At 31.7% G+C, this 15,072-nt stretch overlaps 4 protein-coding genes across 4 annotated transcripts; 3 read left to right on the forward strand and 1 right to left on the reverse strand.

Moving 5' to 3' along the window:
* The first annotated feature begins 2,261 nt into the window (after positions 1-2,261).
* LOC126554810 (uncharacterized) lies at positions 2,262-3,824 on the forward strand. The gene is made up of 3 exons (XM_050209836.1): positions 2,262-2,551; positions 2,841-3,336; positions 3,439-3,824. The coding sequence occupies exons 1-3, from the start codon at positions 2,300-2,302 to the stop codon at positions 3,822-3,824; spliced, it is 1,134 nt and encodes a 377-aa protein (XP_050065793.1). The 5' UTR covers positions 2,262-2,299.
* A 136-nt stretch (positions 3,825-3,960) lies between these two features.
* Positions 3,961-5,401, forward strand: LOC126554811 (uncharacterized). The gene is made up of 2 exons (XM_050209838.1): positions 3,961-4,821; positions 4,934-5,401. Exons 1-2 carry the CDS (start codon positions 3,961-3,963, stop codon positions 5,399-5,401), a joined length of 1,329 nt encoding a protein of 442 aa, XP_050065795.1.
* On the forward strand, positions 5,382-6,802 carry LOC126554806 (ATP-dependent DNA helicase PIF1-like). The gene has a single exon (XM_050209833.1). It carries the CDS (start codon positions 5,434-5,436, stop codon positions 6,763-6,765), a length of 1,332 nt encoding a protein of 443 aa, XP_050065790.1. The 5' UTR covers positions 5,382-5,433; the 3' UTR covers positions 6,766-6,802.
* Positions 6,803-12,176: 5,374 nt separating this feature from the next.
* Positions 12,177-14,105, reverse strand: LOC126554812 (zinc finger BED domain-containing protein 6-like). The gene is made up of 4 exons (XM_050209839.1): positions 13,909-14,105; positions 13,528-13,641; positions 12,774-13,344; positions 12,177-12,536 (listed from the first exon to the last, which is right to left on the reverse strand). Exons 1-4 carry the CDS (start codon positions 14,103-14,105, stop codon positions 12,177-12,179), a joined length of 1,242 nt encoding a protein of 413 aa, XP_050065796.1.
* Between the last annotated feature and the right edge of the window lie 967 nt (positions 14,106-15,072).

Raw genomic sequence — 15,072 nt, forward strand, 5'->3', positions numbered from 1 at the left:
GTAACGATATTAATATTATTTTTGAAGACAGCGAAGAAGAAGAAAATGGACCGTATTTAAATGCTATTGAAAATTACTTGAAAAATATTGAAGAGTTCGCGATAAAACAATCAAAAGTAAAAGGAGATCGAATTTCAGCTTATTTTATTCCTAGTTTATCTAAAGTTATATTACGTTTATGCAAACATTTCCCATTATGGAGTAATGTAATGACAAATATATTTCAGTCGCCACATCCTATTGCGTCATCAGTATCCGACGAAAGTGATTTTGGTGATTTAAAAAAAACGTATTCTAAGATTTGAAGTTAAGCCTATGACAGCAGATAGATTTATAGCCACGCATTTGAACGCACTTGATTCAAGTTCTAAATTATTTAGAAGCAAGCAACTAAGATATAATAGAAATTCCGTATCGGCTTCACTTGATTCCAATTAACCAACAACAAATATCGTTGAAGAAAAAAATGTTAATAAATATTATAGTGAAAATGCAAGTAATCCGGCCAGCTCACACGGTACTGAACAAAATTCAAAAGAATTAAATATATCTGAATCGCCAGATGGCAGTAAGAATTTTTCAAATAAATTAGAACATGATATTAATAACAATATTCAAAGTAGTTCTTCTTCTATTGGCTCACTTGATGCGTTTGAAAATTGGAAAGGACAAGGTAAATCTGATGTTCTTAAATAAATTATAAAAAACAAAGATGTACCAAAAAAAAGTTTAACAACATACATATACCCAACTCCGGAAATTTAATTTAATTTAGAATGTTATTTTGAATTACCGCCATAAAAGGGGTATCTAGTAGATCAAGGGAGATCTAAACGTAAAATGGGTAAATTAGATCCCCGGATAGGATATTGTCAACTAGTTCCCTATGGTTATTTAGATCCCCTGTCAATTAGATCTCTTAGTGTCATTTAGATCATGGGGATCTATTTGGACGGGGATCTAGGTGGCCGTTCACCATTTTTTTTGGAGGTAAGACCAAACACATGGTTGATAATAACAATTATTATCACAAAAATGGTAAATTTAATTTTAATGGAGGTAGAATTAAATTATACCATTTTATCTCAGAGATAACCTGATAAGTTTAAAGAAAAACCGAATCGTTTCATTTCACCTCGCAGTTCCAAGTCACCTCGATTGACGGAATCTTATATATAAAAATGAATCGCAAAATTTGGTAAGCGCATAACTCAACAACGCCTGGACCGATTTCGCTCATTCTTTTTTTGTTTGGGTCGTAATTGTCAGGAGAAGGTTCTTACGGACGAAAAATTTGAGAAAGTTATCGGGTTAGAGAAATATGACGAGGTGGTGATGAAATTACAGAGGCGCCATCTATCCAGCAAATAGTCAACTAATTATTTTTGGTAGTCAATGGCAACCATTTAAATAAAATAAATCATTAATTTAAAATGTTTTTAAAAATGCATGCAATAGACATACAAACAACGCAAATGTTCGCAAATGTTCGTTGAAGTCCAAGGATGGTTTTTACGGCTAGAAAAATTAGAATTATTGCTGGAAAAACCCTAAAAATAGCCCTTTTCTTTTTAAAATAGCCCTTTAGTATTATATTATAAATATTATAGGAAGGGCTATTTTAAAAAGAAAAGGGCTTTTTAGGGTTTTTCCAGCAATAATTCTAATTTTCTAGCCGTAAAAACATCCTTGGACTCAACGAACATTTGCGAACATTTGCGTTGTTTGTATGTCTATTTGCATGCATTTTTAAAAACATTTTAAATTAATGATTTATTTTATTTAAATGGTTGCCATTGACTACCAAAAAAATTTAGTTGACTATTTGCTGGATAGATGGCGCCTCTTAATTTCATCACCACCTCGTCATATTTCTCTAACCCGATAACTTTCTCAAATTTTTCGTCCGTAACGACTTCTCCTGACAATTACGACCAACAAAAAAGAATGAGAGAAGAAATCGGTCCAGGCGTTGTTGAGTTATGCGCTTACCAAATTTTGCGATTCATTTTTATATATAAGATATAATACTGATCGTATCCATGGCAACCAACAATCGTGTTTTGTGCAGAGTGTTTAGTTAGTTAGTGTTTGTTTAGTTCGTGATTAGTGAAAATATAATTTATATTTGATATGCCTCCTATAAGACGAAGCAATTTAGGTAGAAGAACCAGAAATGCTACAAACCAAGCTAATTACCGATCTAATTCACAAACGCGTGAAGTTTGAATCGAGCTGCTTTTAGTACGAGTGTGTGTCAATTGACTACAGTAACTACCAATGTGTTGTTATTGGTTCTATGAACTCGGTTTGCTCACACTGTAAGGCATTAAAATACAAAAACGAAGCCAATGGATTGTGTTGCGCAAATGGTAAAGTGAAATTGATACCATTGGATCCACCACCAGAACCATTGTACTCATTGGTTTCAGGAATAGGAACAGATTCTATACACTTTTTGACAAATATCCAACAATATAACAATTGCTTTCAAATGACTTCATTTGGGGCAACAAATGTAGTTCGGGAAAATTTTATGCCAACTTTCAAGGTATGTATTATAGCAGTTACTCATAATTATTTTAGCGAACAAAATTTTCTGTCACCAAAGTTAAGATGTGTCACTAATCTTCAATTTCTTAATCATTACGAAATATATCACTTAGTCATCATATTATATTATGGTGTTTCAGTTTCAGTGACACTTTTATTATATTTTATATTTGATAGATATTAGTTAAAACTAAATATATACTTTTTAAGATCAAATATTATTTAAGTTTGATCACCGACAATCCATTAATTTATACCACACCATAATATATTTTTTTTATTTACAGATACAAGGGCAAATATATCATAGAGCAGGTTCACTGTTACCAGTGTCAGATAGCGACAACAAATTCCTGCAAATTTATTTTATGGGCAATTCACCACAAGAAATTGATCTGCGTTGTGCACATAACAATTTAGTAAAGAGGTCTATTGTAGAACAATTACAAACTTTATTTCATCAGCACAATCAATTGATTATATTGTTTAAAACTGCCCTGGATCTGATGCCATCCGATAATCACAAAATTGTAATCAGAGCTGATAAAACACCTGCAGGTCAACATACAAGACGTTTTAATGCACCAACTATTGATGAAGTTGCTATCGTTGTAGTTGGAGAAAACTTGGAATCCCGTGATATTTTTTTACGTCGTCGGAATGATCAATTACAACGTATAAAGGAAACACACCGCTCATATGATGCACTGCAATATCCCATTATATTTTGGCAAGGTGAAGATGGCTACGATTTCTCAATAAAAATGATAAATCCCATTGCAGGTAACTAAAATATTAGTTTAGCTATGGCGATAATATCTCAGTCATTATATTATGTATTTTAATTTTATATTTGAATGTTATTAAAACAAAATCTATTTACAGGTTCTGAAACCAACAAAAAAGTCAGTTCAATGAACTATTATTCATACCGCCTAATGATTCGGGAAAATGAAGATAATCACATATTGAAATGTCGGCGATTATATCACAAATATGTTGTTGACATGTATGTTAAAATTGAAACGGAAAGATTAACATTCATCAGGTTGAATCAAACCAAACTCCGATCTGAAGAGTATATTCACCTTCGAGATGCGATTAATACTGATGGAAATGCACAGAATGTCGGTCGGATGACTATTCTTCCAGCAACATACATCGGAAGCCCTCGGCATATGCACGATATGCTCAAGATGCCATGTCGTATGTTCGTCATTATGGTACAGCAGATTTGTTCATCACATTTACATGCAATCCGCAATGGATAGAAATCAATCAGGAGTTATTCTCTGGGCAATCACCCATTGATCGTCATGATATTACAGCCAGAGTCTTAGACAAAAGTTGAAATCTTTAATGGATTTCATCGTAAAACATAATGTGTTTGGTGAGACACGCTGCTGGATGTATTCTGTGGAGTGGCAGAAACGAGGATTGCCACATGCACACATTTTGATTTGGTTGGTTGAAAATATAAGGCCAAATGAAGTTGATGCAGTGATATCAGCTGAAATCCCTAATGTACAAGTAGATCCTGGATTGCATGAGGTAGTTATCAAAAACATGATACATGGTCCCTGTGGAACTCTTAATCAAAATTCACCGTGTATGATGGATGGTAAATGTTCAAAACGATATCCACGGACATTAATATCGGAAACAATTACTGGTAATGACGGTTATCCATTGTATCGTCGCAGATCGACAGCAGACAATGGAAAATCAACAATTGTCAAATTAAATCAACAAGATATTGAAATAGATAATCGTTGGATTGTTCCATATTCACCCATTTTATCAAAGACATTCAAAGCACACATCAACGTTGAATCTTGCCATTCAGTGAAATCTATTAAATACATTTGCAAATATGTAGCCAAAGGGAGTGATATGGCTGTGATTGGAATTGGTGCAGAGAATTCCAATGATGAAGTTACCCAATACCAAATGGGCCGCTATGTCAGTAGTAATGAAGCAGTTTGGCGAATATTTTCTTTTCCTATTCATGAGAGACACCCTTCTGTTGTTCACTTAGCTGTGCATTTAGAAAATGGACAAAGAGTGTATTTTACAGCACAGAACGCAGTACAAAGAGCTGCTCAGCCACCATCTACTACATTAACCAGTTTTTTTGAGACATGCCAAAACGATGATTTCGCACAAACATTGCTATATTCTGAAATGCCAAAATATTATACCTGGAATCAATCCTCAAGGAGATTTATACGACGGAAACAAGGAAAACCAGTTCCAGGATATACAGATGTATATTCCACCGATGCGATTGGCCGGATTTATTCAGTACATCCAAGCAATGATGAATTTTTACTTACGACTGCTATTAGTCAATGTACGTGGCCCAACATCATTCCAACAGTTACGAACTGTTGATGGTGAATTGTGTGTATCCTACAGAGAAGCCTGTCAACGTTTGCAATTGCTTGAAAATGACGCTCATTGGGATCAAACTCTCAATGATGCTGTAATATCATCACACGCTCATCAAATACGAACATTGTTTTCTATAATCATATCTACATGCTTCCCATCAAGCCCAATTGATTTGTGGATCAAGTACAAAGATTATATGTGTGATGATATTTTGTATCAAATACAGAATAGAATGGGAAATCCAAATATACAAATCAGTGAAGAAATTTACAATGAAGCATTGATTTCAATTGAGGACATGTGCTTGATAATGTCAAACAAACTATTAATTCAATTAGGCCTGACCGCGCCCAATCGTCCAATGCATGACGCTTTTAACCAAGAGTTGCATCGAGAAAGACTGTATGATCTCAACGATTTGAAAGAATTATTCAAACAAATCTTCCACTGTTAAATGAACAACAGAAGTATGTATTTGAAACTCTTATGAAAGTAACAAATGATGAAACTGGAGGGATTTACTTCTTAGATGCACCTGGTGGTACAGGAAAAACTTTTTTGATTTCATTAATATTAGCAACAATTCGCTCACAAAATAAAATTGCACTTGCACTCGCTTCGTCGGGAATCGCAGCAACTTTGCTTGAAGGTGGTCGAACAGCCCATTCAGCACTAAAATTGCCATTAAATATGCATAGCAATGAAACTCCAACCTGCAACGTTTCGAAGAACTCTGCAATGGCAAAGGTTTTGCAGCAATGTAAATTGATTGTTTGGGATGAATGCACGATGGCACATAAAAAATCTTTGGAGGCTTTGGACAGAACCTTAAAAGATCTACGGAGCAATAATAACCGATTTGGTGGTGCAATGATTTTATTAGCAGGAGATTTTCGTCAAACATTGCCGGTGATTCCACGATCAACGCCAGCTGATGAACTCAATGCATGTCTAAAGTCCTCCAGTTTGTGGAAACATGTCAAAGTACTTCATTTAAGCAAGAATATGCGTGTCGAGTTGCAAAATGACCAATCTGGAAACATATTCTCTAAACAACTCATTGACATTGGTAATGGCAAATTTCCTATAGACATGTTGACTGGCTGCATTAACTTTCCTCTAAGTTTTTGTCAGTTAACTCGATCAAAAGATGAACTTATTCAGAAGGTGTTTCCAGATGTTTCTCAAAATTACAGAAACCATGATTGGTTGAGCGAACGAGCTATACTGGCTGCAAAAAACATAGATGTAAATGAATTAAATTTCAAAATTCAAGAACAAATTACAGGCGAATTGATGATATATAAATCAGTTGATTCGGCTACTAATCAAGATGATGTAGTCAACTATCCACCGGAATTTTTAAACTCGCTGGATTTGCCAGGATTGCCACCTCACAATCTTCAATTAAAGGTTGGATCGGTGGTTATAATGTTGCGAAATATCAACCAACCGCGTCTTTGCAACGGTACACGGTTAGCGATAAAAAAATTACTAAACAATGTGATAGAAGCAACTATACTCAAAGGAAAGTATAAAGGAGAAGATGTTCTCATACCGCGCATCCCAATGATTCCGACTGATGTGCCATTTGAGTTTAAACGACTACAGTTTCCAGTGCGTCTTGCTTTTGCTATGACTATAAACAAGTCCCAGGGGCAATCATTAAGTGTTTGTGGTATTAATCTAGAAAACCCATGTTTCTCACATGGTCAATTGTATGTTGCCTGTTCCCGTGTTGGAAAACCATCAGATTTGTTTATCTATGCGCCAGGTAATCAAACAAGAAACATCGTATACCACAAAGTACTACAATGATAATAATAATAATTATGATTCACATGATTAACAATAAAGCGATTACTTACTTTTAAATCATGACAGAACCGTCACCCTGGTGATAGGGCGTTGTGAATAAAAATAATTAAATAAAACTATAACAGTTAAAACTATAACTACTTACTTTTAAATCATTATATATGTTTTATTTAATTATTTTTTATTCACAACGCCCTATCACCAGGGTGACGGTTCTGTTCAGGAGAATTTTTTAAAATACGTAGGCACAAAAACTGCCACATTACAAATCTTTCGTCGTGAATTCGACGTAATATTAGCACTATCAATAAGATTAAATTAAAAATTAACACACGGCATACGAAAATGCAAAAAAAGAAAGTAACACACGGGCAACGCCGTGTCGGGTCAGCTAGTATAATATAATTATATGGACACACGACTTACCTGATTCCAGAAGTTTCAATTATTTCAGACACATTATCGTCATCTGAATCAGAGGAACTCGACATTTTGATTGTAATTAAATAATAAATTAAAAACTATATTAAAATTAACGATCACAGTATCGAGCGGTCGACAATATTATAGCTAATAAAGGAGTAAAGGAACAACATCGATCGGATGGAAAGGAGGAAGATTGGAAGACAACCGTTATAATACAGATAGTCGACCAAAAAACCCAGACGCCAAGTCAGGCTACATCGTAACAATACAGCTAATAATATCTCGTAAAATATTTCTATTATCTAATACGATTGGTAAAAGGACGTCGTATCTGTTATCCGCGTATTAAGTGGTCTGTTTTTACACGTACAAATATATGGCAAATTTTCGTTGCCTATTTTTGATAGTGCGTCGTGCGTGTTACTAGCTGTGTTGTTACTTCAGCTACTTGTTAGTTTTGATTTTAGAGTGAATTGACCAATTATTAAGTATCAAATTTTAAATTAAGAACATTATCTGTGTTCTTTCATCAGCTTTTTACAATATATTTTAATTTAAAAGTGAATTATGTACATTATTATAAAATAATATTTTACATACTTTTAACAGTCTTATCACATTAGAGACTAAAGCCGTTGTAGACATGGTCTCGGTTTAAATACCTATTAATAATAGCGCTTGGTACTGTTTATATAGTACTTATCGGACTATTATTTGTTGGGGACGATCTGCAGGGACGAGGGGTCAACGCTGTACGATTATTAAATAAATACGGACGGTCATTTCCCACCAATTTTATTATGTCTTGTATGGATAGACTTTTTTCTCATATTTTCTCTAGTTCACTAGTTGTCTACTAGCTATCGAGTAATGTAATTTACTTGTTTCTTGTTTTCTCCTGGTATATATATCTAAAAATGAATATTAAAGTCTAAAACCCAATCATAATAATATAAGTACGACTATTTTAGATAATTTCAATAGACAAAACTAAAATTCGTCCAAGATTTTATAGTGCTGAATTCGTTATAAATACTCGTAGAGGTATAGGACTAATAAATAATAATAGTTGGTTGTTTATAATAAAATATTTTATCTGTAAACACATCATGTTATATTGATCAAATTAGGGTTGACGGTATTATAATTTGAAACCGGTATTGCGGTATTAGATTCGGTACCGGTATGAAACGGTATACCGTAATACCGATAAACACCGAAAAACCGTGATACCGGAAAACCGTAATACCGAAAAACCGTGATACTGGAAAACCGTAATACCGAGAACACTGAAATGAAATGCTAAGAAAGTAAATAATTTTTAAAAAACATTATATTACAATATATGAATATGTTATATTATATTTATTATTTTATTATATAGAGGGTATGCCGGGTATGGAAAAGAAACTATTTTATTTAAAAAAAATAATAACACACAGGGGGATGTTTTTTTTTTAATTTACACTTTACTGAGAGACATTAAAGTTTTATTTTTTTTTTTTAAATCATATTATAACTTATAAGGTGATGAAAATAATAAGGGTCTCTTTTTGTAATATGACAAAATAGATGAAGGAGTACCTCCCCCCTTAGTCTTTTTTTAAAATTGATTTTCACCAACACATCAAAAAACATCTACGTTATATCAGGGCTTGTAAAAGGCAAAAAAAAGTATATTCTGAAATTGGGAAATTTGTAATTTCCAAAAAACTGAGCATGTCACTAAATACAAGAACTGTCTCTTAATAATAAAAAATGATTAACTCAGTAAAATTTAAAAATAAAATAAACAAATTTATTAGTTTTGTTTTACTAATAAACAAATAATAACAATACAAGTATTGTCTTTAACAAAATTAAAAATTATTAACTCAATATAACTTCAATAACGTTAACATAAAATAAAATAAAATTATTAGTATTCTTTTACTAATAAATAAATAATAATAAAACAAACACTCTTTAAAAAATTAAAAAAATGTATTAGAATTAGATACTACTTGGAAATTAATTTTGAGTTCATTAATAAAAAATAAGTTCTTCAGCATGTCCTGGAGATAGTTATTATCGGTGATCTGTAATAATATTCCCTGCAGAGCTAAATATCCTTTCACTAGGCACACTGGTACCAGGTATACATAAGTACTTCATTGCTAGTAAGATACCGTTGGCAATTGTAAATGATATAGTTTCCACCACTGAAGAGGATCGGCATCAAGAGAAATAAATGGCAAGGATACATATTTTTCCAATGCAATTTGGTTTAAGGCTTCATCGGTCACATTGTTCATAACAGAACAGTCAACATTTTCCAAAAATGCTGCTAATCCTACAATTTCATTAAAACAATTGATATCAGAAATATTATAGTTTCGGTAAAAATATTTGAATAAAAATAAACCAATTTTTTCTATACATACCATAATTTTTCTGGACCTTGAGTTCTTTACCTTTAGCTTGGTTGCCTATTTCATTCATTTCAATTTGAATTGAATTTTTGACAATATCTATATCGCTTGGATCAATATATGTTGATTTGTACCTCGGATCCAAAAAGCATATTTTTTGAAAAAACATTCTACTTTCTTCTTTATTAATGTAACGTTTATGAAATGGTCTTTTTATATCATCCTTTAAATGATTTTCAATATGATCTAATAAATTATCAATTGTATTCACACCATCTACATGTGAATCAACATCATAATCACTAGGGAACGGATTTAAATGCAAATTGCATTTTTTTCTGAATGTCCGAAAACATTGCATTTCAAGCACAAAGTTCATTTCATACATCAAGGAATTAAAAAATGTAACTTTTATTTTGCATTTTTTTGCGTTTTTAATACTTGATTACATTTTTAGAAAATTTTTTGACATTTTTAGTGCATTTTTATGGTTTTTAAGTAATTTTTCAACATTCATTCTAAAATAATAAAAATACCTAAATATTTATTATGTTACGAAATTACGAAATTATTGTTGACACGTGTAGACACAAAATACATACATCACACAAGTTACAACAGATTATTACCCGCATTAAGGTAAAAATAAGATAAGCTATTTATCTAAATTGTAATTTTGTATTGCACTGTTGAGTTGAGTCGTTACTTCATCGTTTAGTATCGCGTATAGCCTCGCCGTAAAACGTTTTCGAGTGATTTTCGCAGTTGTATTTAGTTTAGTTTTGTTTATTCCGCGAAGTTTTTGAAAATGCCTAAGGCCAAACCTTCAAATGTTTCTCGTTTGCGGTCCTACGTTCAACAATATGGGGAAGAAATTTTTTCTACCGATGGAAGCGTTCTATTTTGTAAGATTTGTGAGGTAAGAGTGGCAGCCGAAAAAAAATTTACTGTGACACAACATATGAGTAGAGATAAACATTTATGTGCACTAGAAATTCAAAAAAATAGAAAAAGTGCAGTTGTTCAGACATTATTTAATACCATTCCAAAAAATAATGAATTTACTACAGATCTTTGTACTGCAATGGTATCTGCTAACATTCCTCTTTTTAAACTGAAAAATGAAAATTTCCGCAATTTCCTTTCAAAGTATACTGGCCAACATATTCCAGACGAATCCATAATTCGAACGAACTATGTAGGCAATACTTACAATCATACAATTAATTATATTAGAACTTACTTGGAGAATAAAAAATTGTGGGTGAGTATAGATGAGACTACAGACGTAGGTAGATGGCCGATATGTCGCCAATGTCATAATCGGCACTTTAGAAATTGGATGTACCGGTAAAACTTTTTTATTTAATTGCGAAGTTTTAGAAAAATCAAATAATAGTACAATAGCTAAATTTTTTGATAAATCTATGAGCTTGTTGTGGCCAGAGGGTATTAAACACGATAATGTACTACTATTTCTCAGTGATGCAGCACCTTATATGGTGAAGGCAGGAAAAAATATTAAAGCGTTTTACTCAAAAATGGAACACGTTACATGTTTGGCACATTCCCTACACAGAGTAGCTGAAGAAATACGTAGACAATTTCCCGAAATTGATGCTTTTATTTCGAACGTAAAAAAGATTTTTTTGAAATGCCCATCTCGAGTATTAAAATTCAAAGAAATGGCGGCAGGAATACCAATGCCCCCTCAACCAATACTAACTAGGTGGGGTACATGGTTATCGGCAGCCATATACGATTGTGAAAATTATCAATTGATTAAATCTGTTGTGATGGGGTTTGATAAAGGAGATGCTGTAGCAATTGAGAATGCACAAAAACTGTTAAATGATAATAATTTGGAACTAAACTTGACATTTATCAAAGCAAATTATGGAAATTTAGCAAAATACATTACTACATTGGAAACATCTGGATTACCGTTGGCTGACGCAATTAATATTATTGCTCAAGTACAAAATGAAATCTTAACAGACAACAGTAGTATCGGAAAATCCATTAAAAAAAAACTAGAAGTTGTGATTGAAAAAAATTCGGGATTCAAAATAATGAAACATATTTCAAATATTTTGGAAGGAAAAGCAACATCTCGAAATAATACAATACCTGAAGAACTAACTGCTGATGACATGGCTCATTTTAAGTTTGCACCTATGACGTCAGTTGACGTGGAACGAAGTTTCTCGAGGTACAAAACAACACTGGCCGATAACCGTCGAAGATTTCTATTCGAGAATATTAAGCAGCACCTAATTATACGGTGCTATGAAACAAAAGGTAAAAGTATAACGAATATACCTATCTAAATTGTATACCTATTGATTTTTTAATTTTTTAGGGAAGAAGAATGAAGAAGAAGATGGACAAGAAGATAATTGAGAGTTAATTAATTAAGGTTTTATTGTATTTAAATATTTTTTATCTGATTTTTCATAATTTACATATATATTTCATAATTTTTTTTAAGTTTTTAAGGGCATTTTTTTAAGGCATTAAATCGGATTTTTTTAAGGCATTTTTCTTGTTTTTTAGAGCATTTAAATCCGTTCCCTAATCATCACTAATGTCTTCACAAACTTCATTAGTGTTAAAATATGAATTTATATCATTATCCATAAGTGTACATTGACTTAGGATTGGAAATAATTGTTCGCTGTCCCCAAAATGTTCACTATTATTCGCTCTAGTTGATTCTTCTTGTGTTAAAGCACAAGTAAAATTTGATGAATTTGTGTGAAGCAAAGTTTTTTCAAGTTTTGTATAAACAGGCCAAATTGAAGAGGCTGTAACAACCTTTTCTGCACCCATGTGTTCACCAAGTGTTTTTAGAGGTTCAAAAATTTTGCACATCACCAAAATAAGTTTTTGTTCGTTGCAGTTTGGAAGATATTTTATTTTTCTTGATTTCAACTTAAATAAAACATCATAAAGAGCATCATAATTATCTCTTACAAACTGAATAGCTGGTAGATTAGTCCACTATCTTGTAACACATGATGCTGGCATAACTTTTTGTGGAAGGTCGAGTTTACTTTGTGCATCTTGAAGCAATCTACGTAAGTTTGAACTATAATGAAATGTATATCTTATTTTGGAAATATTAGAAATAATTGTTTTGATTGGATTTAAATTCATAGATGTTGTAACTCCATTATTTAATGTGTGACCAAAACAACTATTATGATTTAAGTCCATTAACTGAACAGCTTTGATCACATTAGTACCATTATCTGTAGTTGCAGCAGAGACTTTTGACATAGGAATATTCCAATCTTTAAGTGTAGATTCAATAATATCTTTTAAATTAGTGGCAGTGTGGTCTACGTCAAGAATTGTGCAAGCTATACAATATGTTTGAAGAACCCAACCACTATTGATAGTATGAGCTGTTATGCCAATATAAGGCTGTTGGGCATTTGAAGTCCAACAATCAAATGTAAGTGACAAAAATTGTGCAGAGTTGAGATCATGTTTTATTCTACGTTTCACCTCAAAATATAAAGCAGGAATTTTGTTATCAGCAAAAAATTGGCGACTTGGGATAGTATATCCAGGACATATGACAGACATTAGGTGTTGAAATCCTTGTTTTGATACAGATCTATAAGGTTGCATATCTGTAACGATCCAATAGGCAATTGCATTGGTATACTTTTCACTGGTTGTTTTGTCTAATTTTTTATATACATTCATAGATTGTTGTTTTAGTGTACAAGATCTACAAGCGAATAAAAATAATATTAAATATAATTATTTCATTAAAGGTGTGTGGGCGAGTAGGTTAAATAATTTAGTTTACAATTGTTTAAAATTTTTTTTGTTAAGTATGTGGTTCATTAATAAATAAGTACAGTAAGTGTATTGTACATATTAAAAACATTAAGTTAAATTTCAAACTTACTTATGAACTAAATTTGTACTAGAATTTAATGGCACTAGTTCATGATATTCTGCACTATTATTACCAATGTCACAAGGAGGATCACTGATGTCATCAGTTTCATTCAGATCATTTCTAACAAACAATTTTCAAAATTTACTGGTGAACATAATGGCAGATTAAAGTACTATGATATTTTACTGTCATTATTCATTACAAATATTGAAATATTATGTAAAAAAATATTTATTATCATATATGTTACAATAATAATAATTCAAAATTATTATGAAAAGATTAAATCTTAATACTTGTATATTATTCATAATACATAGACAGTCAACTTAACATTTGATAGATTAAAGTATTAAATTATTAATATTTATTAATAATTTTGTATACTTGTTAAAGTTGTTATCTTGACTCTTTATACTTAAAAACTCGAAATGAATATTGGGATGATGTATTCTCAAGTGATTTATTAAATTACTGGTGTTACCTCCTTTAGCTTCAAAATTATTTTTGCACTTTAAACATCTCCCTTGGTCTTTGTTCAATTTGGTGAAAAAATTCCACACTTTTGACCTTTTTCTTGGCATGGTTTTCTAAAAGAAAAAAATCATTATAATATTAACCCATTAAATATTATATATTGTAATAAATACTAAATAATTAGTACTAATACTAGGTTGAAAAATGTTTTTAAGTAACTTTAAAGGTTCTCTGAACTGAACAGATCAATTATCAATAACAGGTTCAACTTACCTTTTTAAACAATTTAACAGCCTGAAATATACTTTGAAATATAACTAAATAGTTAATGTTTTACTTTTTTCTTATAATGAATGCGATAATTTATTATTTAGTTATAAACTTATAAATACGATGCGATATTGCGATGACTCGATATGTTCAGTCGTTTAGTGTACGTTATTATTAATTTATTTGTTATCAAACTATCAAAGTCACTCTTACAACAGTGATGATTCGATGAACGTATTACGCATTTACATTGGTAAACAATAACGTTACAAAAATAGAACTATTTTAATTTATATTATTGCATGGAGGCATAATAATTTATAGTGTATAACTACTATAACTTAACCATAGAATAACCGGCATAACTGATAAGACTGAAAACTGTACAGCAATAATATCCAATAACCGGTATACCCAAAAACCGTCATCAAACGGTACTACGGTATTACGGTTTTCCGGTATGTACCGGTATCACGGTATAGGTTAGGTTAGGGAGTATTTGAGTAAAAACCGGTACATCGATTAACCGGTATACCGATATTGACGGTATACCGAAAAAACCGTCAACCCTAGATCAAATCATCTTTTCTATTTATATTCTAATTAAATATAAGTACCTACCTAATATAGGTCCGTTACCCCAGTACCACCTAAGTATAAATACAGGTCAAAAAAATTCCATCAATTGTTATTTTATTTGTACACATTTGTAATAATAATTTAAACATTTGTACACCTCCCCAAACTCGGGAAAATCCGTTTTCCCGTGGCGGTGCTAGCGTATTGGAGTAGGTAACTGATAAT

This window comes from Aphis gossypii, unplaced genomic scaffold (genome assembly GCF_020184175.1).
Source record: "Aphis gossypii isolate Hap1 unplaced genomic scaffold, ASM2018417v2 Contig00608, whole genome shotgun sequence".
In the NCBI taxonomy this organism is placed as follows: domain Eukaryota; kingdom Metazoa; phylum Arthropoda; class Insecta; order Hemiptera; family Aphididae; genus Aphis; species Aphis gossypii.